The sequence below is a fragment of the Borostomias antarcticus genome (genome assembly GCF_949987555.1).
Source record: "Borostomias antarcticus genome assembly, chromosome: 35".
Lineage (NCBI taxonomy): Eukaryota > Metazoa > Chordata > Actinopteri > Stomiiformes > Stomiidae > Borostomias > Borostomias antarcticus.
In genome coordinates, this window is record NC_140268.1 from 1,944,111 (window position 1) to 1,968,488 (window position 24,378).

At 54.1% G+C, this 24,378-nt stretch overlaps 1 protein-coding gene across 1 annotated transcript in view; it reads left to right on the plus strand.

Annotated features, from left to right (window-relative positions):
* Positions 1-24,378, plus strand: part of smg1 (SMG1 nonsense mediated mRNA decay associated PI3K related kinase) — a 61,142-nt gene that overhangs the window by 11,923 nt on the left and 24,841 nt on the right. Inside the window, exons 9-23 of the mRNA XM_084461030.1 lie at positions 73-215; positions 700-1,023; positions 4,179-4,353; positions 5,615-5,762; positions 6,457-6,577; positions 6,795-7,043; positions 8,097-8,248; positions 8,738-8,873; positions 12,755-12,899; positions 13,027-13,165; positions 13,258-13,482; positions 14,006-14,186; positions 17,500-17,661; positions 21,941-22,164; positions 24,080-24,234. Of these exons, the coding sequence (XP_084317156.1) occupies positions 73-215; positions 700-1,023; positions 4,179-4,353; positions 5,615-5,762; positions 6,457-6,577; positions 6,795-7,043; positions 8,097-8,248; positions 8,738-8,873; positions 12,755-12,899; positions 13,027-13,165; positions 13,258-13,482; positions 14,006-14,186; positions 17,500-17,661; positions 21,941-22,164; positions 24,080-24,234 (2,679 nt within the window). The remainder of the gene's footprint in view (positions 1-72; positions 216-699; positions 1,024-4,178; positions 4,354-5,614; positions 5,763-6,456; positions 6,578-6,794; positions 7,044-8,096; positions 8,249-8,737; positions 8,874-12,754; positions 12,900-13,026; positions 13,166-13,257; positions 13,483-14,005; positions 14,187-17,499; positions 17,662-21,940; positions 22,165-24,079; positions 24,235-24,378) is intronic.

The window sequence follows — 24,378 nt, forward strand, 5'->3', positions numbered from 1 at the left end:
AATGTGTGTGTGTGTGTGTTAATGTGTGTGTGTGTGTGTGTTAATGTGTGTGTGTGTGTGTGCGTGTCCCAGGTTTGAGAAGGCAGCTCTGGAGTACCAGGAGCAGCTGTGTGCGGTCACAGGGATGGACTGCTCCATCAGAGGCTTCGACCGCTCCCTGCTCAAACTGGCCGGAAGCAACAGCAACGCGGCCAGCCCCAAACACACAGGCAACGGTGAGGAGGCGGGCTAGGGTTAGGATCACCATATTGAGTTAGGGTTAGGGTTAGGATCACCATATTGAGTTAGGGTTAGGATCACCATATTGAGTTAGGGTTAGGATCACCATATTGAGTTAGGGTTAGGATCTGCATCACCATATTGAGTTAGGGTTAGGGTTAGGATCACCATATTGAGTTAGGGTTAGGATCTACAGCACCATATTGAGTTGTCAGACTAGGGTCTGGTCCAGGCAGGGGTCAGGGGTCAGGCCCCCTCACACCACGCTAGTTCCAGATGGCTCACTGAGTAGAATCTGCTCCACAAATACCCAGCAGCTACCCTCAGTCTGGTTGTTCCACACGGCCGAAGCTTCCTTCTACTAGTGTTGACAGCGTGACCCAAACCTGTGAGATGGGTTAGGGTTAGGGTTAGGGTTAGGCCGTGGTCTGGCATGTTCTGGGTGTCCCTGGGTAAATATCCCTCCGGCTCCCTCTGCAGGCGACGGCAGGAAGACGGTGCTCCTGAAGTCCGGCGACTGCTCCGGAGAGGTGCTCAACTTCCTGGCCAACAAGGCGTGCGAGTGCTACGTGGCGCTGTGCGACTGGCCCTCGGTGCAGGAGTGGCAGGCCAGCGTCCACGCCCTCAAGAAGAACTCCAGCAACGCCGCCGCCGCCGCCGTCCATCTGAAGACCGACTTCAACTACATCCAGGCCCTGAGCCGCTTCGAGGACGGCGACTTCCCGGAATGCCGTGCGCAGCTGGAGCTCCTGCCCGGAGAGGACTACCGGCTCCTGAACTCTGCTACGACCAAAGACAAACTGGGTAGGAGAAGAGAGGGTTTCAAACTGGGTAGGAGAGGAGAGGGTGGGGGGTAGAGAGAGGGTGGGGGGGTAGAGAGCCCTGGTAGGAGAGAGAGGGTGGGGGTGGAGAGAGGGTGGGGGGTAGAGAGCCCTGGTAGGAGAGAGAGGGTGGGGGTGGAGAGAGGTGGGGGGGGGTAGAGAGCCCTGGTAGGAGAGGAGAGGAGAGGGTGGGGGGGTCGAGAGCCCTGGTAGGAGAGGAGAGGGTGGGGGGGTAGAGAGCCCTGGTAGGAGAGGAGGGTGGGGGGTAGAGAGCCCTGGTAGGAGAGGAGAGGAGAGGGTGGGGGGGTAGAGAGCCCTGGTAGGAGAGGAGAGGGTGGGGGGTAGAGAGCCCTGGTAGGAGAGGAGAGGGTGGGGGGGTAGAGAGCCCTGGTAGGAGAGGAGAGGGTGGGGGGGTAGAGAGCCCTGGTAGGAGAGGAGAGGGTGGGGGGTAGAGAGCCCTGGTAGGAGAGGAGAAGGTGGGGGGGTAGAGAGCCCTGGTAGGAGAGGAGAGGGTGGGGGGGTAGAGAGCCCTGGTAGGAGAGGAGAGGGTGGGGGGGTAGAGAGCCCTGGTAGGAGAGGAGAGGAGAGGGTGGGGGGTAGAGAGCCCTGGTAGGAGAGGAGAGGAGAGGGTGGGGGGGTAGAGAGCCCTGGTAGGAGAGGAGAGGGTGGGGGGGTAGAGAGCCCTGGTAGGAGAGGAGAGGAGAGGGTGGGGGGGTAGAGAGCCCTGGTAGGAGAGGAGAGGAGAGGGTGGGGGGGTAGAGAGCCCTGGTAGGAGAGGAGAGGGTGGGGGGGTAGAGAGCCCTGGTAGGAGAGGAGAGGGTGGGGGGGTAGAGAGCCCTGGTAGGAGAGGAGAGGAGAGGGTGGGGGGGTAGAGAGCCCTGGTAGGAGAGGAGAGGGTGGGGGGGTAGAGAGCCCTGGTAGGAGAGGAGAGGAGAGGGTGGGGGGGTAGAGAGCCCTGGTAGGAGAGGAGAGGGTGGGGGGTAGAGAGCCCTGGTAGGAGAGGAGAGGGTGGGGGGGTAGAGAGCCCTGGTAGGAGAGGAGAGGAGAGGGTGGGGGGGTAGAGAGCCCTGGTAGGAGAGGAGAGGGTGGGGGGTAGAGAGCCCTGGTAGGAGAGGAGAGGGTGGGGGGGTAGAGAGCCCTGGTAGGAGAGGAGAGGAGAGGGTGGGGGGGTAGAGAGCCCTGGTAGGAGAGGAGAGGGTGGGGGGGTAGAGAGCCCTGGTAGGAGAGAGAGAGAGGGTGGGGGGGTAGAGAGCCCTGGTAGGAGAGGAGAGGAGAGGGTGGGGGGGTAGAGAGCCCTGGTAGGAGAGGAGAGGAGAGGGTGGGGGGGTAGAGAGCCCTGGTAGGAGAGGAGAGGGTGGGGGGGTAGAGAGCCCTGGTAGGAGAGGAGAGGAGAGGGTGGGGGGGTAGAGAGCCCTGGTAGGAGAGGAGAGGGTGGGGGGGTAGAGAGCCCTGGTAGGAGAGGAGAGGGTGGGGGGGTAGAGAGCCCTGGTAGGAGAGAGAGAGAGGGTGGGGGGGTAGAGAGCCCTGGTAGGAGAGGAGAGGGTGGGGGGTAGAGAGCCCTGGTAGGAGAGGAGAGGGTGGGGGGTAGAGAGCCCTGGTAGGAGAGGAGAGGGTGGGGGGGTAGAGAGCCCTGGTAGGAGAGGAGAGGAGAGGGTGGGGGGGTAGAGAGCCCTGGTAGGAGAGGAGAGGAGAGGGTGGGGGGGTAGAGAGCCCTGGTAGGAGAGGAGAGGGTGGGGGGGTAGAGAGCCCTGGTAGGAGAGGAGAGGAGAGGGTGGGGGGGTAGAGAGCCCTGGTAGGAGAGGAGAGGGTGGGGGGTAGAGAGCCCTGGTAGGAGAGGAGAGGGTGGGGGGGTAGAGAGCCCTGGTAGGAGAGGAGAGGGTGGGGGGGTAGAGAGCCCTGGTAGGAGAGGAGAGGAGAGGGTGGGGGGGTAGAGAGCCCTGGTAGGAGAGGAGAGGGTGGGGGGGTAGAGAGCCCTGGTAGGAGAGGAGAGGGTGGGGGGTAGAGAGCCCTGGTAGGAGAGAGAGAGAGGGTGGGGGGGTAGAGAGCCCTGGTAGGAGAGGAGAGGGTGGGGGGGTAGAGAGCCCTGGTAGGAGAGGAGAGGGTGGGGGGGGGTAGAGAGCCCTGGTAGGAGAGAGAGAGAGGGTGGGGGGGTAGAGAGCCCTGGTAGGAGAGGAGAGGGTGGGGGGTAGAGAGCCCTGGTAGGAGAGGAGAGGGTGGGGGGGTAGAGAGCCCTGGTAGGAGAGGAGAGGAGAGGGTGGGGGGGTAGAGAGCCCTGGTAGGAGAGGAGAGGAGAGGGTGGGGGGGTAGAGAGCCCTGGTAGGAGAGGAGAGGAGAGGGTGGGGGGGTAGAGAGCCCTGGTAGGAGAGGAGAGGGTGGGGGGGTAGAGAGCCCTGGTAGGAGAGGAGAGGAGAGGGTGGGGGGGTAGAGAGCCCTGGTAGGAGAGGAGAGGGTGGGGGGGTAGAGAGCCCTGGTAGGAGAGGAGAGGGTGGGGGGTAGAGAGCCCTGGTAGGAGAGGAGAGGGTGGGGGGGTAGAGAGCCCTGGTAGGAGAGGAGAGGAGAGGGTGGGGGGGTAGAGAGCCCTGGTAGGAGAGGAGAGGGTGGGGGGGTAGAGAGCCCTGGTAGGAGAGGAGAGGAGAGGGTGGGGGGGTAGAGAGCCCTGGTAGGAGAGGAGAGGGTGGGGGGGTAGAGAGCCCTGGTAGGAGAGGAGAGGGTGGGGGGGTAGAGAGCCCTGGTAGGAGAGAGAGAGAGGGTGGGGGGGTAGAGAGCCCTGGTAGGAGAGGAGAGGGTGGGGGGGTAGAGAGCCCTGGTAGGAGAGGAGAGGGTGGGGGGGGGTAGAGAGCCCTGGTAGGAGAGAGAGAGAGGGTGGGGGGGTAGAGAGCCCTGGTAGGAGAGGAGAGGGTGGGGGGTAGAGAGCCCTGGTAGGAGAGGAGAGGGTTTCATCATGACTGTTTCTATTGAGAGTTTGTGTATTGAACACAATTGTCGGTTTGGGTTAGGGTTAGAATTTTCTCACCTCTGTGTGTGTGTGTGTGTGTGTGTGTGTGTGTGTGTGTGTGTGTGTGTGTGCGCGCGTGTGTGCGTGTGTGTGTGTGTGTGTGTGTGCGTGTGTGTGTGTGTGCGCACGGCGGTCTCCCCCAGACCTGAAGAGGCTCCTCCCAGCCGTGCTGAGCCCGGACCCTGGGGAGCTGCAGAAGGCCGTGGAGGTGCAGCTCCTGCGCAGCGCCGTGGGCCTCATGAACACAGCCAATCACGAGCTGGGCCTCATGAACACAGCCAATCACGAGCTGGAGCAGAAGGCCACGCCCACCTCTGAGTGAGTAACTGTGGCTTGAACAAATGAAAGAAGGTGTTCTGACATCAAATTCGCCGCAAAGTATGAATCCTGTAGGGTTTTATTGATCATTTCATGAAATCCATTGACTTGTATTGACGCGACCGTTGTAGATTTTGTTTATGTTGCTAGGCTACCTAGTTTGCGGACGTTTACACACGTATGTGCTGCGACTAAATAGTTATATGCTAAATATTTAAAAAAGCCTTTCCAGGTTAACTAGAATCTTACTTTATGGCGAATTATATGTCAGAACGCCAACTAACACCTCGGTGAGTTTCTTGTCTTTGAAATCGAGAGTTTAACATGTTTTTGAATGATTTTTCACGGTGCCCACCCACATCCATTGTATAACCAAAACGGTGGTAGAGCATTAGACTTTCTCAAAAGTGCTAGTTTTGTCAACGTTTTGATCTGAACCATTGTAGATGATCATAAGTAACCTTAAAACAGGGCTAAACATGATTTTCCCTTTACTACTCCTTTAAACATGGTCCCGTGCTGCTGTGTGTTAGTGAGATGTTATTAAACCTCCTCCATGCTGCTGTGTGTTAGTGAGATGTTATTTAACCTCCTCCATGCTGCTGTGTGTTAGTGAGATGTTATGAAACCTCCTCCATGTGTTAGTGAGATGTTATTAAACCTCCATGTGTTAGTGAGATGTTATTAAACCTCCTCCATGTGTTAGTGAGATGTTATTAAACCTCCTCCATGTGTTAGTGAGATGTTATTAAACCTCCATGTGTTAGTGAGATGTTATTAAACCTCCTCCATGTGTTAGTGAGATGTTATTAAACCTCCTCCATGTGTTAGTGAGATGTTATTAAACCTCCTCCATGTGTTAGTGAGATGTTATTAAACCTCCATGTGTTAGTGAGATGTTATTAAACCTCCATGTGTTAGTGAGATGTTATTAAACCTCCTCCATGTGTTAGTGAGATGTTATTAAACCTCCATGTGTTAGTGAGATGTTATTAAACCTCCTCCATGTGTTAGTGAGATGTTATTAAACCTCCATGTGTTAGTGAGATGTTATTAAACCTCCTCCATGTGTTAGTGAGATGTTATTAAACCTCCATGTGTTAGTGAGATGTTATTAAACCTCCTCCATGTGTTAGTGAGATGTTATTAAACCTCCATGTGTTAGTGAGATGTTATTAAACCTCCTCCATGTGTTAGTGAGATGTTATTAAACCTCCTCCATGTGTTAGTGAGATGTTATTAAACCTCCTCCGTGCTGCAGCACCCTGGTCCGGTACCTGAAGCAGACGGGCCGGATCTCCCTGGGTCCCCTGCGCCTCTCCACCCTCACGCTGGCCAGCGGCCTGCCCCCCCCCAACACCCTGCAGCTGCACTGCACCTCCGCCCTGGAGAACACGCTCAGCGGAGAGGTACGCACACACACACACACCACACACACACCACACACACACACCACACACACCTCCGCCCTGGAGAACACACTCAGCGGAGAGGTACACACACACCACACACACACCACACACACACCTCCGCCCTGGAGAACACACTCAGCGGAGAGGTACGCACACACACACACACACACACACACACACACACCACACACACACCACACACACCACACACACAACACACACACACCTCCGCCCTGGAGAACACACTCAGCGGAGAGGTACGCACACACACACCACACACACCCACACCACACACACCACACACACACCTCCGCCCTGGAGAACACACTCAGCGGAGAGGTACGCACACCACACACACACACCACACACACACCACACACACCACACACACACCTCCGCCCTGGAGAACACACTCAGCGGAGAGGTACGCACACACCACACACACCACACACACACACCACACACACACCTCCGCCCTGGAGAACACACTCAGCGGAGAGGTACGCACACCCCACACACACACACACACCACACACACACACACCACCCACACACCACACACACACCTCCGCCCTGGAGAACACACTCAGCGGAGAGGTACACACACACACACACACACACACCACACACACACACCCACACCACACACACACACACACTCACGCGGGTCTAACCTGTTCCCTGTGTGTAGGAGTGTGTGATTCCCCTGTACAGCGAGGCCCTGAGCAGCTGTAAGCAGCAGGACGTTCAGCCCTGGCTCCACGCGCTCAGATACACCATCTTCCAGAGGGAGCTGCTGCTCAAACTGAGAGGTAACTAACGTGTGTGTGTGCGTGCGTGCGTGCGTGCGTGCGTGCGTGCGTGTGTGTGTGTGTGCGTGCGTGCGTGCGCGCGCGCGTGTGTGCGTGTGTGTGTGTGTGCGCTTAAACATGTAAAGACTTAAAAACATGTCAAAAGTAGAGCCGGTCAGATTTAGTTCGAGTCCCATCCTGACGATGTATCCTCCCCCCCCTCCTCTCATCCAACCAGGATCCTCGGCGCCGGTCGACGCCCACCTGGTGGAGCTGTGCCTGACGGCGGTCAAGTTCGCGCGCAAGCAGGGCAACATGGCGCTGGCCACGCGGCTGCTGAGGCAGTGCGGCGAGGCGGAGGCGGAGGACGGCGACGACGGCGACGAGCTGAGCCGCGCCTTCAGACGGATCTCCCTAGAGGGCGCCGTCGGGGAGAAGTGGGGGCCGGAGCTGCAGATAGAGAAGGCCAAAGTGCTCTGCACCGCAGGTGAGCTGCCTTCTGGCTAGCCTAGCATGCTGGTGGCATGTTGGTGGCATGCTGGTGGCATGCTGGTGGCATGCTGGTGGCATGCTGGTGGCATGTTGGTGGCATGTTGGTGGCATGCTGGTGGCATGCTGGTGGCATGTTGGTGGCATGCTGGTGGCATGCTGGTGGCATGTTGGTGGCATGTTGGTGGCATGTTGGTGGCGTGCTGGTGGCATGCTGGTGGCATGCTGGTGGCATGGTGGTGGCATGGTGGTGGCATGTTGGTGGCATGCTGGTGGCATGCTGGTGGCATGTTGGTGGCATGTTGGTGGCATGTTGGTGGCATGCTGGTGGCATGTTGGTGGCATGTTGGTGGCATGCTGGTGGCATGTTGGTGGCATGTTAGTGGCATGTTAGTGGCATGTTGGTGGCATGTTGGTGGCATGCTGGTGGCATGCTGGTGGCATGTTGGTGGCATGTTGGTGGCATGTTGGTGGCATGCTGGTGGCATGCTGGTGGCATGTTGGTGGCATGCTGGTGGCATGCTGGTGGCATGCTGGTGGCATGTTGGTGGCATGCTGGTGGCATGCTGGTGGCATGTTGGTGGCATGTTGGTGGCATGTTGGTGGCATGCTGGTGGCATGCTGGTGGCATGCTGGTGGCATGTTGGTGGCATGTTGGTGGCATGCTGGTGGCATGCTGGTGGCATGCTGGTGGCATGTTGGTGGCATGCTGGTGGCATGCTGGTGGCATGCTGGTGGCATGTTGGTGGCATGCTGGTGGCATGTTGGTGGCATGTTAGCAGTCTGCCCAAACCTACACCCTTCAGGGGAGAATGAAACTCTGATCCCGAGAACAGCCAGTGTTTGTGACACAAGTCTCCTTGTCACCCCCTATATCCACCCCCCCCCCTCTCTCTCTCTCTCTCTCTGCCCCCCTCCTCTCCCCCCCCCCCCCCTCTCTCTCTCTCTCTCCCTCCCCCCCCTCCTCTCTCTCTCTCTGCCCCCCTCCTCCCCCCCCCTCTCTCTCTCTCTCCCTCTCCCCCCCTCCTCTCTCTCTCTCCCTCCCTCCCAGGTCAGTCCCTAGCAGCCATGGAGATGTTGAGCTCCAGCTCCCTGTCCTTCTGCGTGTGGGGGAAGTGTGAGCGCGCCGCCTGCCGCTCGGTGCTGACGCTGTGCAAGTGGCTGCTGGCCGACTGGAAGGACCTGACCCCCCAGCTCAAACAGGTGGGGGGTAGAGCGCTGGTGGGGGGGGGGGTAGAGAGCCCTGGTGGGGGGCAGAGAGCCCTGGTGGGGGGCAGAGAGCGCTGGTGAGGGGTAGAGAAGGACAGAGAGGGGTAGAGAGCCCTGGTGGGGGGCAGAGAGCGCTGGTGGGGGGCAGAGAGCGCTGGTGGGGGGTAGAGAGCCCTGGTGGGGGGCAGAGAGCCCTGGTGGGGGGTAGAGAGCCCTGGTGGGGGTAGCGAGCCCTGGTGGGGGGCAGAGAGCGCTGGTGGGGGGCAGAGAGCGCTGGTGGGGGGTAGAGAGCCCTGGTGGGGGGCAGAGAGCCCTGGTGGGGGGTAGAGAAGGACAGAGAGGGGTAGAGAGCCCTGGTGGGGGTAGCTAGGGGTAGAGAGTCCTGGTGGGGGGGGGGGGGGGGGGGGTAGAGAGCCCTGGTGGAGGGTAGAGAGCCCTAACCCTGGCGTGCTAACCCTGACCCTGACCCTGCTGTGTCTCTAGGTGGTGAAGCGGTCCGGGGGGGCGAGCTCCACCCCCGCCACGGGAAGCCTGTCCCCCCTCAGCCGCAACATCGCCGCCCTGCTGGAGCTGCCCATAGAGGACCAGGGCATGCCCCGCATCACCGCTGAGACCACCGGTGGGGCTCCCTCACACACACACACACACACACACACACTCTCACTCTCTCACACACACGCTCTCACTCTCACACACACACTCTCCTTCACACTCACACTCTCCTTCACACTCACACACACTCCTTCACACTCAAACTCACACACACACACACTAGGGATGTGCGCGACTAGTCGTTTAAGAAATAATAGTCAATAAAACGAAATATAATAGAATTAGATAAAAAGAAAAAGATTTAGCCTAAAATAAAAAGATTTAGCCTATCGTCTGACATCCACCGTCTTTAATATTATAGTAATTTAACTTGCTATTCAATGATCAGGCGTTCACATTGCCACTAAACTGTGCTCATATTAATTAATGTAGCCAAATCATTTGGTTTGTGAAAGTCAAGACGTGACGGAAATCTGTGCAACAATAGGCTATGACTAGATTCCAAGAGGCGCGCGCGCTTTCACAGCCTAATTGCCGAGTTGAACTCTGAAGGAGGCAGACCATTAAATTCGCAAAACATAGGTTCATGCACACTAGTATAGATACTAGTATACATCCAAGCAACCTAGTATAGATACTAGTATACACCCAAGCAACTGTCACAAAGTACCCCGTGTTTTAAATAGCCAAACCAGACTTGGAGCGAGATGCGCAACGAGTGAGAATTGGCTTCTGCTGAATTTTGGTTAGAAAGATAGAGGAACTGTATTGCATACACGCAGGTCCATATAAAACATGATATATATATATATATATATATATATATATATATATATATGTATATATATATATGTACAATGAATATTCATAAATGTACAATTTGTCTAGGCTATTTTTTGCACAGTAGGATATTATTTCCTTCACTTTATTATTTGCATCATTCTTTGTGGACCAATGTTTGAATAAATTTGCCTTCGAACGTTATTGCCCTCTCTGACATCCGCGGTCTTTATGTGAAATCTAGTTTTAGCCTACTGAAACATTACAGGCTATAGGCTAGCCTACTCTTCTACTGAAACATTACAGGCTATAGACTAGCCTACTCTACTACTGAAACATTACAGGCTATAGACTAGCCTACTCTTCTACTGAAACATTACAGGCTATAGACTAGCCTACTCTTCTACTGAAACATTACAGGCTATAGACTAGCCTACTCTTCTACTGAAACATTACAGGCTATAGGCTAGTCTACTCTTCTGAAACATTACAGGCTATAGGCTAGCCTACTCTTCTACTGAAACATTACAGGCTATAGGCTAGCCTACTCTTCTACTGAACCATTACAGGCTATAGCCTAGCCTACTCTACTACTGAACCATTACAGGCTATAGCCTAGCCTACTCTACTACTGAAACATTACAGGCTATAGGCTAGCCTACTCTTCTACTGAAACATTACAGGCTATAGGCTAGCCTACTCTTCTACTGAACCATTACAGGCTATAGGCTAGCCTACTCTTCTACTGAAACATTACAGGCTATAGACTAGCCTACTCTTCTACTGAAACATTACAGGCAATAGGCTAGCCTACTCTTCTACTGAAACATTACAGGCTATAGGCTAGCCTACTCTTCTACTGAAACATTACAGGCTATAGGCTAGTCTACTCTTCTACTGAAACATTACAGGCTATAGACTAGCCTACTCTTCTACTGAAACATTACAGGCTATAGACTAGCCTACTCTTCTACTGAAACATTACAGGCTATAGGCTAGCCTACTCTTCTACTGAAACATTACAGGCTATAGGCTAGCCTACTCTACTACTGAAACATTACAGGCTATAGGCTAGCCTACTCTTCTACTGAAACATTACAGGCTATAGACTAGCCTACTCTTCTACTGAAACATTACAGGCTATAGCCTAGCCTACTCTACTACTGAAACATTACAGGCTATAGGCTAGCCTACTCTTCTACTGAAACATTACAGGCTATAGGCTAGCCTACTCTTCTGAAACATTACAGGCTATAGGCTAGCCTACTCTCCTACTGAAACATTACAGGCTATAGGCTAGCCTACTCTTCTGAAACATTACAGGCTATAGACTAGCCTACTCTACTACTGAAACATTACAGGCTATAGGCTAGCCTACTCTACTACTGAAACATTACAGGCTATAGACTAGCCTACTCTACTACTGAAACATTACAGGCTATAGACTAGCCTACTCTTCTGAAACATTACAGGCTATAGACTAGCCTACTCTTCTGAAACATTACAGGCTATAGACTAGCCTACTCTTCTGAAAGATTACAGGCTATAGACTAGCCTACTCTTCTACTGAAACATTACAGGCTATAGACTAGCCTACTCTTCTGAAACATTACAGGCTATAGGCTAGCCTACTCTTCTACTGAAACATTACAGGCTATAGACTAGCCTACTCTCCTACTGAAACATTACAGGCTATAGACTAGCCTACTCTTCTACTGAAACATTACAGGCTATAGACTAGCCTACTCTTCTGAAACATTACAGGCTATAGGCTAGCCTACTCTTCTACTGAAACATTACAGGCTATAGGCTAGCCTACTCTTCTGAAACATTACAGGCTATAGACTAGCCTACTCTACTACTGAAACATTACAGGCTATAGGCTAGCCTACTCTACTACTGAAACATTACAGGCTATAGACTAGCCTACTCTACTACTGAAACATTACAGGCTATAGACTAGCCTACTCTTCTGAAACATTACAGGCTATAGGCTAGCCTACTCTTCTACTGAAACATTACAGGCTATAGGCTAGCCTACTCTTCTACTGAAACATTACAGGCTATAGGCTAGCCTACTCTTCTGAAACATTACAGGCTATAGACTAGCCTACTCTTCTGAAACATTACAGGCTATAGACTAGCCTACTCTTCTGAAACATTACAGGCTATAGACTAGCCTACTCTCCTACTGAAACATTACAGGCTATAGACTAGTCTACTCTTCTGAAACATTACAGGCTATAGACTAGCCTACTCTTCTACTGAAACATTACAGGCTATAGACTAGCCTACTCTTCTACTGAAACATTACAGGCTATAGACTAGCCTACTCTTCTACTGAAACATTACAGGCTATAGGCTAGCCTACTCTTCTGAAACATTACAGGCTATAGGCTAGCCTACTCTTCTACTGAAACATTACAGGCTATAGGCTAGCCTACTCTTCTACTGAAACATTACAGGCTATAGACTAGCCTACTCTTCTACTGAAACATTACAGGCTATAGGCTAGCATACTCTTCTTCTGAAACATTACAGGCTATAGGCTAGCCTACTCTTCTGAAACATTACAGGCTATAGGCTAGCCTACTCTTTTACTGAAACATTACAGGCTATAGACTAGCCTACTCTTCTACTGAAACATTACAGGCTATAGGCTAGCCTACTCTTCTACTGAAACATTACAGGCTATAGGCTAGCCTACTCTTCTACTGAAACATTACAGGCTATAGGCTAGCCTACTCTTCTACTGAAACATTACAGGCTATAGACTAGCCTACTCTTCTACTGAAACATTACAGGCTATAGACTAGCCTACTCTTCTACTGAAACATTACAGGCTATAGCCTAGCCTACTCTTCTACTGAAACATTACAGGCTATAGGCTAGCCTACTCTTCTTCAATTAAACAAAATAAATCGCATGTATATCTTTGCTAAGTAATAATCTGTAAGGACAGGCTGAACTACTGCTTTGCACTGGCAAACAAAGGAGAGAGTGTGTGACAGCCTTACGCAACACGTGCAAATTGGAAATAGCCGTTGCGCACATCCCTAACACACACACACACACACACACACACACACACACAAGCAAAGACACGCTCAACCCACTGAACTCCACCCATTAGTGTGTGTCTCTAACCGCTGCCCTGCTCTGTCTCAGTGAGCGTTGGTGTGGGGGAGCCGGACCTGGTCCTGGGTCAGCTCTACCAGCTGTCCACCAGCCAGGCCCCGGAGGTGGCCAAGTCCTGGGCAGCCCTGGCCAGCTGGGCCTACCGCTGGGGACGCAAGGTGGTGGACAACGCCAGGTCAGTCTAGCGTATGGATCCGCAAATGGAAACGTTCACATTTTCTGTGCTGTCGTGTGTCTCTCTTAACTGGACCTTCCTAGCAAGCCCCCCTGACCAAGCTTTGAACCTCTCTGGCTCTCCTCAGCCAGGGGGAAGGGGTGCCCCTCCTCCCGGGAGAGAAGGCGGAGATCGAGGAGCTGCTGCCGGCCGCCACCAGCGAGGAGGACAAGGAGAGCATCTTCAGCATCCTGGGCCAGGCCATGTGCCGGCCCGCTGGAATACAGGTGGGTCTGGGGTCGCCTCCCTTCTCCTCTTCACCCTCAACGCCTTTCTCCTCCCCCCTCACCTCCTCCCCCCTCCCTCCCTCCCCCCACAGGACGAGGACATGGCCCTGCAGCAGGAGGAGGCGGAGGAGGAGGACGACATGGTGGACGTGATCTGGCGCCAGCTGCTGGCCTCCTGCCCCTGGCTGGACGAGGCCAGCGAGCCCGTCACCCAGGGCCTGATCCGCGTGTGGCGCCGCGTGGTCGACCGCATCTTCAGCCTCTACCGAGTCTCCTGCCGCGCCTACTTCACCTTCCTCAAGCTCAACGCCGGACAGGTGGGTCTCAGACGTTCTTTCTTCTTCTTCTAGGGCGGGTGGGCGGCTCAGACGTTCTTTCTTCTTCTTCTAGGGCGGGTGGGCGATCAGACGTTCTTTCTTCTTCTTCTAGGGCGGGTGGGCGGCTCAGACGTTCTTTCTTCTTCTTCTAGGGCGGTTGGGCGGCTCAGACGTTCTTTCTTCTTCTAGGGCGGGTGGGCGGCTCAGACGGTCTTTCTTCTTCTTCTAGGGCGGGTGGGCGGCTCAGACGGTCTTTCTTCTTCTTCTAGGGCGGGTGGGCGGCTCAGACGGTCTTTCTTCTTCTTCTAGGGCGGGTGGGCGGCTCAGACGGTCTTTCTTCTTCTTCTAGGGCGGGTGGGCGGCTCAGACGGTCTCACTTCTCCATTCTAGTTTTGCACTGAAAATTACCCACCGTCCTTGTTTGTTTTGTTGCTGTTCATTTAAGATCAAGCCCTTTAATGCTCGGCTCTCCATCTTTCTGCTTGTTCTTGTCGTTTCTCTTGCGTCCTCTCTCCTCCCTCAGATCCCCATCGACGAGGACGACCCCAAACTGCTGCTGTCCAATCAGAGCAGCAAGCAGAGCAACGATGACGTGATCGTCATGGCGACGCTGCGCCTGCTGCGGCTGCTGGTGAAGCACGCGGGGGAGCTGAGGGAGGGGCTGGAGCTGGGCCTGGCCTCTACCCCCACCGCTCCCTGGAGGGGTAGGCCTCCCTGCTCCTCAACCACACCTCCCTGCTCCCTAAACCACCTCCCTGCTCCCTAAACCACCTCCCTGCTCCCTAAACCACCTCCCTGCTCCCTAAACCACCTCCCTGCTCCTCAACCACACCTCCCTGCTCCCTAAACCACCTCCCTGCTCCCTAAACCACCTCCCTGCTCCCTAAACCACCTCCCTGCTCCTCAACCACCTCCCTGCTCCTCAACCACACCTCCCTGCTCCCTAAACCACCTCCCTGCTCCCTAAACCACCTCCCTGCTCCTCAACCACACCTCCCTGCTCCCTAAACCACCTCCCTGCTCCCTAAACCACCTCCCTGCTCCTCAACCACCTCCCTGCTCCCTAAACCACCTCCCTGCTCCCTAAACCACCTCCCTGCTCCTCAACCACACCTCCCTGCTCCCTAAACCACCTCCCTGCTCCTCAACCACCTCCCTGCTCCTCAACCACCTCCCTGCTCCTCAACCACCTCCCTGCTCCTCAACCACCTCCCTGCTCCCTAAACCACCTCCCTGCTCCCTAAACCACCTCCCTGCTCCTCAACCACCTCCCTGCTCCCTAAACCACCTCCCTGCTCCCTAAACCACCTCCCTGCTCCTCAACCACCTCCCTGCTCCTCAACCACCTCCCTGCTCCCTAAACCACCTCCCTGCTCCCTAAACCACCTCCCTGCTCCCTAAACCACCTCCCTGTTCCTCAACCACCTCCCTGCTCCTCAACCACCTCCCTGCTCCCTAAACCACCTCCCTGCTCCCTAAACCACCTCCCTGCTCCTCAACCACCTCCCTGCTCCCTAAACCACCTCCCTGCTCCCTAAACCACCTCCCTGCTCCTCAACAACCTCCCTGCTCCCTAAACCACCTCCCTGCTCCCTAAACCACCTCCCTGCTCCCTAAACCACCTCCCTGCTCCTCAACCACCTCCCTGCTCCTCAACCACCTCCCTGCTCCCTAAACCACCTCCCTGCTCCTAAACCACCTCCCTGCTCCCTAAACCACCTCCCTGCTCCCTAAACCACCTCCCTGCTCCTCAACCACACCTCCCTGCTCCCTAAACCACCTCCCTGCTCCTCAACAACCTCCCTGCTCCTCAACCACCTCCCTGCTCCCTAAACCACCTCCCTGCTCCTCAACCACACCTCCCTGCTCCTCAACCACCTCCCTGCTCCTCAACAACCTCCCTGCTCCTCAACAACCTCCCTGCTCCTCAACCACCTCCCTGCTCCTCAACCACCTCCCTGCTCCTCAACCACCTCCCTGCTCCCTAAACCACCTCCCTGCTCCCTAAACCACCTCCCTGCTCCCTAAACCACCTCCCTGCTCCCTAAACCACCTCCCTGCTCCTCAACCACACCTCCCTGCTCCTCAACCACCTCCCTGCTCCTCAACCACCTCCCTGCTCCTCAACCACCTCCCTGCTCCCTCAACCACCTCCCTGCTCCCTAAACCACCTCCCTGCTCCTCAACCACCTCCCTGCTCCCTCAACCACCTCCCTGCTCCTCAACCACCTCCCTGCTCTCTAAACCACCTCCCTGCTCCTCAACCACCTCCCTGCTCCTTAAACCACCTCCCTGCTCCTCAATCACCTCCCTGCTCCCTAAACCACCTCCCTGCTCCTCAACCACCTCCCTGCTCCCTAAACCACCTCCCTGCTCCTCAACCACACCTCCCTGCTCCCTAAACCACCTCCCTGCTCCCTAAACCACCTCCCTGCTCCCTAAACCACCTCCCTGCTCCCTAAACCACCTCCCTGTTCCTCAACCACCTCCCTGCTCCTCAACCACCTCCCTGCTCCCTAAACCACCTCCCTGCTCCCTAAACCACCTCCCTGCTCCCTAAACCACCTCCCTGCTCCCTAAACCACCTCCCTGCTCCCTAAACCACCTCCCTGCTCCTCAACCACCTCCCTGCTCCTCAACCACCTCCCTGCTCCCTAAACCACCTCCCTGCTCCTCAACCACCTCCCTGCTCCCTAAACCACCTCCCTGCTCCCTAAACCACCTCCCTGCTCCCTCAACCACCTCCCTGCTCCCTCAACCACCTCCCTGCTCCCTCAACCACCTCCCTGCTCCTCAACCACCTCCCTGCTCCTCAACCACCTCCCTGCTCCTCAACCACCTCCCTGCTCCCTAAACCACCTCCCTGCTCCCTAAACCACCTCCCTGCTCCTCAACCACCGCCCTGCTCCTCAACCACCTCCCTGCTTCCTAAACCACCTCCCTGCTCCTCAACCACCTCCCTGCTCCCTAAACCACTTCCCTGCTCCCTAAACCACCTCCCTGCTCCCTAAACCACCTCCCTGCTCCTCAACCACCTCCCTGCTCCCTAAACCACCTCCCTGCTCCTCAACCACCTCCCTGCTCCCTAAACCACCTCCCTGCTCCCTAAACCACCTCCCTGCTCCCTAAACCACCTCCCTGCTCCCTAAACCACCTCCCTGCTCCCTAAACCACCTCCCTGCTCCTCAACCACCTCCCTGCTCCTCAACCACCTCCCTGCTCCCTAAACCACCTCCCTGCTCCTCAACCACCTCCCTGCTCCCTAAACCACCTCCCTGCTCCCTAAACCACCTCCCTGCTCCCTCAACCACCTCCCTGCTCCCTCAACCACCTCCCTGCTCCCTCAACCACCTCCCTGCTCCTAAACCACCTCCCTGCTCCTCAGACCCACCACAATAAATGCCTCCCCCAAAAAATATTTCCCTCTTTATCATGTCATTATAAATGCCTTGTGGGTTCTTTCATGTGTCTGCTCTGCTCTAACCCTCCCCCTCTCTCTCTCTCTCTCTCTCTCCCCCTCTCTCTCCCCCTCTCTCTCTCTCTCTCTCCCCCTCTCTCTCTCTCTCTCTCTCTCTCTCTCTCTCCCCCTCTCTCTCTCACTCCCTCCCTCTCTCTCTCTCTCTCTCTCTCTCCCCCTCTCTCTCCCCCTCTCTCTCTCTCTCTCTCTCTCTCTCTCCCCCTCTCTCTCTCTCTCCCTCCCTCTCTCTCTCTCTCTCTCTCTCCCCCTCTCTCTCTCTCTCCCTCCCTCTCTCTCTCTCTCCCCCTCTCTCTCTCTCTCCCTCTCTCCCCCCCTCTCTCCCTCTCTCTCGCCCTCTCTATCCCTCTCTCCCTCTCTCTCTCCCCCTCTCCCTCTCTCTCTCTCTCCCCCTCTCCACCTCTCGCCTCTCTCTCTCTCCCTCTCCCTCCCTCTCTCTTTCTCTCCCCCTCCCTCTCTCTCTCTCTCTCTCCCTCTTTCTCTCCCCCTCACTCTCTCTCTCTCCCCCCCCCACCCTCTCTCTTTCTCTCTCTCTCTCCCAGGTATCATCCCTCAGCTGTTCTCTCGTCTGAACCATCCTGAGGCTTATATCAGACAGAGTATCTGCAGCCTGCTGTGCCGCGTGGCCCAGGACTCCCCCCACCTCATCCTCTACCCCGCCATCGTGGGCTCCCTCTCTCTGGGGCCCGAGGCCCAGAACGCAGGTACACACACACACACACACACACACACACACCACGCACACATAGGGGCTCTTGCACATGCTTACACACTCATGCTTACACAACAAGGTTCTCTGCATGCATCTGCAAACTTGTCCTGCATCCATGTCACTCCAGCTGCGCCGTGTCCCTGGCCTAACCCTATCCTAACCCTATCCTAACCCTACCCTAACCCTATCCTTACCCTATCCTAACCCTATCCTAACCCTATCCTAACCCTATCCTTACCCTATCCTAACTCTATCCTAACTCTATCCTAACCCTACCCTAACCCTATCCTAACCCTATCCTAACCCTACCCTAACCCTACCCTAACCCTATCCTAACCCTATCCTTACCCTATCCTTACCCTATCCTAACTCTATCCTAACCCTATCCTTACCCTACCCTAACCCTACCCTATCCTAACCCTATCCTAACCCTATCCTCACCCTACCCCAACCCTATCCTAACCCTATCCTCACCCTACCCTAACCCTATCCTAACCCTACCCTAACCCTATCCTAACCCTATCCTTACCCTATCCTTACCCTACTCTAACCCTATCCTAACCCTATCCTAACCTTATGCTAACCCTATCCTTACCCTATCCTTACCCTATCCTCACCCTATCCTAACCCTATCCTTACCCTATCCTAACCCTATCCTTACCCTATCCTCACCCTACCCTAACCATATCCTAACCCTATCCTTACCCTATCCTCACCATATCCTAACCCTATCCTTACCCTACCCTAACCCTATCCTAACCCTATCCTTACCCTATCCTAACCCTATCCTAACCCTATCCTAACCCTATCCTTACCCTATCCTAACTCTATCCTAACCCTATCCTAACCCTATCCTAACCCTACCCTAACCCTATCCTAACCCTATCCTTACCCTATCCTTACCCTATCCTAACTCTATCCTAACCCTATCCTTACCCTACCCTAACCCTACCCTATCCTAACCCTATCCTAACCCTATCCTAACCCTATCCTAACCCTATCCTCACCCTACCCCAACCCTATCCTAACCCTATCCTAACCCTACCCTAACCCTATCCTAACCCTATCCTAACCCTATCCTTACCCTACCCTAACCCTATCCTAACCCTATCCTAACCTTATCCTAACCCTATCCTTACCCTATCCTTACCCTATCCTCACCCTATCCTAACCCTATCCTTACCCTATCCTAACCCTATCCTTACCCTATCCTCACCCTATCCTAACCCTACCCTAACCCTATCCTTACCCTATCCTAACCCTATCCTTACCCTACCCTAACCCTATCCTAACCCTATCCTTACCATATCCTAACCCTATCCTTACCCTACCCTAACCCTATCCTAACCCTATCCTTACCCTATCCTAACCCTATCCTCACCCTATCCTAACCCTATCCTTACCCTATCCGAACCCTATCCTCACCCTACCCTAACCCTACCCTTACCCTATCCTAACCCTATCCTAACCCTATCCTTACCCTATCCTAACCCTATCCTTACCCTATCCTTACCCTATCCTCACCCTATCCTAACCCTATCCTCACCCTATCCTCACCCTATCCTCACCCTATCCTCACCCTACCCTAACCCTATCCTTACCCTATCCTAACCCTACCCTAACCCTATCCTAACCCTATCCTAACCCTATCCTAACCCTATCCTCACCCTATCCTCACCCTACCCTAACCCTATCCTAACCCTATCCTAACCCTATCCTAACCCTACCCTAACCCTACCCTAACCCTATCCTAACCCTACCCTATCCTTACCCTATCCTAACCCTATCCTAACCCTATCCTAACCCTATCCTAACCCTACCCTATCCTTACCCTACCCTAACCCTACCCTATCCTAACCCTATCCTAACCCTATCCTCACCCTACCCTAACCCTACCCTAACCCTATCCTAACCCTATCCTTACCCTATCCTAACCCTATCCTAACCCTATCCTAACCCTATCCTAACCCTATCCTTACCCTACCCTAACCCTATCCTAACCCTATCCTAACCCTATCCTTACCCTACCCTAACCCTACCCTAACCCTACCCTAACCCTATCCTAACCCTATCCTTACCCTATCCTTACCCTATCCTAACCCTATCCTAACTCTATCCTAACCCTATCCTTACCCTACCCTAACCCTATCCTAACCCTATCCTTACCCTATCCTTACCCTATCCTAACTCTATCCTAACCCTATCCTTACCCTACCCTAACCCTACCCTATCCTAACCCTATCCTAACCCTATCCTAACCCTATCCTCACCCTACCCCAACCCTATCCTAACCCTATCCTCACCCTACCCTAACCCTATCCTAACCCTACCCTAACCCTATCCTAACCCTATCCTTACCCTACCCTAACCCTATCCTAACCCTATCCTAACCTTATCCTAACCCTATCCTTACCCTATCCTTACCCTATCCTCACCCTATCCTAACCCTATCCTTACCCTATCCTAACCCTATCCTTACCCTATCCTCACCCTACCCTAACCCTATCCTAACCCTATCCTTACCCTATCCTAACCCTATCCTTACCCTACCCTAACCCTATCCTAACCCTATCCTAACCCTATCCTTACCATATCCTAACCCTATCCTTACCCTACCCTAACCCTATCCTAACCCTATCCTTACCCTATCCTAACCCTATCCTAACCCTATCCTAACCCTATCCTTACCCTATCCGAACCCTATCCTCACCCTACCCTAACCCTACCCTTACCCTATCCTAACCCTATCCTAACCCTATCCTTACCCTATCCTAACCCTATCCTTACCCTATCCTCACCCTATCCTAACCCTATCCTCACCCTATCCTCACCCTATCCTCACCCTATCCTAACCCTACCCTAACCCTATCCTTACCCTATCCTAACCCTACCCTAACCCTATCCTAACCCTATCCTCACCCTACCCTAACCCTATCCTAACCCTATCCTAACCCTATCCTAACCCTATCCTAACCCTACCCTAACCCTATCCTAACCCTACCCTATCCTTACCCTATCCTAACCCTATCCTAACCCTATCCTAACCCTATCCTAACCCTACCCTATCCTTACCCTATCCTAACCCTACCCTATCCTAACCCTATCCTAACCCTATCCTAACCCTATCCTCACCCTACCCTCACCCTACCCTAACCCTATCCTTACCCTATCCTAACCCTATCCTAACCCTTTCCTAACCCTATCCTAACCCTATCCTTACCCTATCCTAACCCTATCCTAACCCTATCCTTACCCTACCCTAACCCTATCCTAACCCTATCCTTACCCTACCCTAACCCTACCCTAACCCTACCCTAACCCTACCCTAACCCTATCCTAACCCTATCCTTACCCTATCCTAACCCTATCCTAACTCTATCCTAACCCTATCCTTACCCTACCCTAACCCTATCCTAACCCTATCCTAACCCTATCCTAACCCTACCCTAACCCTATCCTTACCCTATCCTAACCCTATCCTTACCCTATCCTACCCTAACCCTATCCTAACCCTATCCTAACCCTATCCTAACCCTATCCTAACCCTATCCTAACCCTATCCCAACCCTATCCCAACCCTATCCTAACCCTATCCTTACCCTACCCTAACCCTATCCTAACCCTATCCTAACCCTATCCCAACCCTACCCTAACCCTACCCTAACCCTACCCTAACCCTACCCTAACCCTATCCTAACCCTATCCTTACCCTACCCTAACCCTATCCTAACCCTATCCTAACCCTATCCTCACCCTACCCTAACCCTACCCTAACCCTATCCTAACCCTATCCTCACCCTACCCTAACCCTACCCTAACCCTATCCTAACCCTATCCTAACCCTATCCTAACCCTATCCTCACCCTACCCTAACCCTATCCTAACCCTATCCTAACCCTACCCTAACCCTACCCTATCATAACCCTATCCTAACCCTATCCTCACCCTACCCTAACCCTACCCTAACCCTATCCTAACCCTATCCTAACCCTATCCTAACCCTATCCTCACCCTACCCTAACCCTATCCTAACCCTATCCTAACCCTACCCTATCCTCACCCTACCCTAACCCTATCCTAACCCTATCCTAACCCTACCCTAACCCTACCCTAACCCTATCCTAACCCTATCCTAACCCTATCCTAACCCTACCCTATCCCTATCCTAACCCTATCCTAACCCTATCCTAACCCTATCCTAACCCTATCCTAACCCTATCCTAACCCTACCCTAACCCTACCCTAACCCTAACTCTGCTTTGTGTCTCTAGGCAACAAGCTTCCCTCAGCTCTGCCCACCTTCCTGGGCAACATGGAGGGGGAGGGCCTGTGTGAGGGGGAGGAGCAGACGGACAGTGACCCCGCCTCCCAGGAGAGCGGTGGGCGGGGCGAGGAGCTGGCGCTGTGCTCTAGCCAGGACCAGGCCATGATGCAGGACTGCTACAGCAAGATAGTAGACAAGCTGTCTGCCGCCAACCCAACCATGGTGCTGCAGGTAAATGATCCCCCATCACCGCAGTGTGTCCCCCGACGGGTTGAGTGTGTCCTTGCACATGGACGTCTGCACCAGGGTTATAATAGTTTTGCTTTTTTCATTAGTTTTTATTTTTATATCGTTTTAACTTTTTGTGTTCAATTTCAGTTTAGTTTTAATTCGTTTTTGAAGCAGATTTGCTAGTTTAGTTTATTTTTTATTTTTTGATAATGCTTAGTTTTAGTGTAGTTTTTATTAGTTTCAGTATTAGTTTGTTTTCTTCTGCGCTAGCCTCGTGAGACTATCCTGATCTCGTGAGCTCACGTTGTTTCACTCCGTGTGAAACAAACCATCTGGCGAACGTCAGATTACTTCTGCGCAGGACACAGCTAAAGAACATGGAGGATAGATTTAATATCCACCCAAAATACTAGGCTTATGTATGAAATGAAAAAGACTAAAACTAAGGACATTTTCTCTACAATTTTAGTTTATTTTAGTTAGTTTTGTAAACACACAATACAGTTTTAGTTAGTTATCGTTTTTTTGTAAAGCCTAGTTTTTATTTTTATTTCAGTTAACTAAAATGTTTTTTCACACCTAGTTTTCGTTTTTTAGTTAGTTTTCGTAAACTATAATAACCTTGGTCTGCACATATTGGGATGCATGTGTATCCATGCATACCTAGTGAGACCGTGGTGAAGGGACGCAGGTCTCGGTAGTGAGACCCTTGTGTAGGGACCCAGAGGGACCCAGAGGGACCCAGAGGGACCCAGAGGGACCCAGAGGGACCCAGGTCTCGGTAGTGAGGCCCTTGTGTAGGGACCCAGAGGGACCCAGAGGGACCCAGAGGGACCCAGAGGGACCCAGAGGGACCCAGGTCTCGGTAGTGAGGCCCTTGTGTAGGGACCCAGAGGGACCCAGAGGGACCCAGAGGGACCCAGGTCTCGGTAGTGAGACCCTCGTGTAGGGACCCAGAGGGACCCAGAGGGACCCAGGTCTCGGTATTAAAGGGGCACAGTCACGCCCGTTTCAGTCCATCTTATTTGGATTAAATGCTTAATTTCTGTGTGTAGCCCTAAAAATGACTGTCAGTGTAGCGTTTTCCTATATAATGTATGGGACATATGTCCTGTCCTCAGAGGGTGACCCTGTCCTCAGAGGGTGACCCTGTCCTGTCCTCTCAGAGGGTGACCGTGTCCTGTCCTCAGAGGGTGACCCTGTCCTGTCCTCTCAGAGGGTGACCCTGTCCTGTCCTCTCAGAGGGTGACCCTGTCCTGTCCTCTCAGAGGGTGACCCTGTCCTGTCCTCAGAGGGTGACCCTGTCCTGTCCTCTCAGAGGGCGACCCTGTCCTGTCCTCTCAGAGGGTGACCCTGTCCTGTCCTCAGAGGGTGACCCTGTCCTGTCCTCAGAGGGTGACCCTGTCCTGTCCTCTCAGAGGGTGACCCTGTCCTGTCCTCTCAGAGGGTGACCCTGTCCTGTCCTCAGAGGGTGACCCTGTCCTGTCCTCAGAGGGTGACCCTGTCCTGTCCTCAGAGGGTGACCCTGTCCTGTCCTCAGAGGGTGACCCTGTCCTGTCCTCAGAGGGTGACCCTGTCCTGTCCTCTCAGAGGGTGACCCTGTCCTGTCCTCAGAGGGTGACCCTGTCCTGTCCTCTCAGAGGGTGACCCTGTCCTGTCCTCAGAGGGTGACCCTGTCCTGTCCTCTCAGAGGGTGACCCTGTCCTGTCCTCAGAGGGTGACCCTGTCCTCTCAGAGGGTGACCCTGTCCTGTCCTCTCAGAGGGTGACCCTGTCCTGTCCTCTCAGAGGGTGACCCTGTCCTGTCCTCTCAGAGGGTGACCCTGTCCTGTCCTCTCAGAGGGTGACCCTGTCCTGTCCTCTCAGAGGGTGACCCTGTCCTGTCCTCTCAGAGGGTGACCCTGTCCTGTCCTCAGGTGCAGATGCTGGTGGGGGAGCTGCGGCGCGTGACGGTCCTGTGGGACGAGCTCTGGCTGGGCGTCCTGCAGCAGCAGCACATGCACGTCCTGCGCCGTGTCCAACAGCTGGAGGACGAGGTCAAGAGAGTCCAGAGCAACAACACACTGCGCAAGTCAGTCTGACGCACACACACACACACGCACACACACACACACACTCACACACACACACACACTCTCACACACACACACACACACACACACACACACACACACTCTCACACACACACATGCTCACTCACACACACATGCTCACT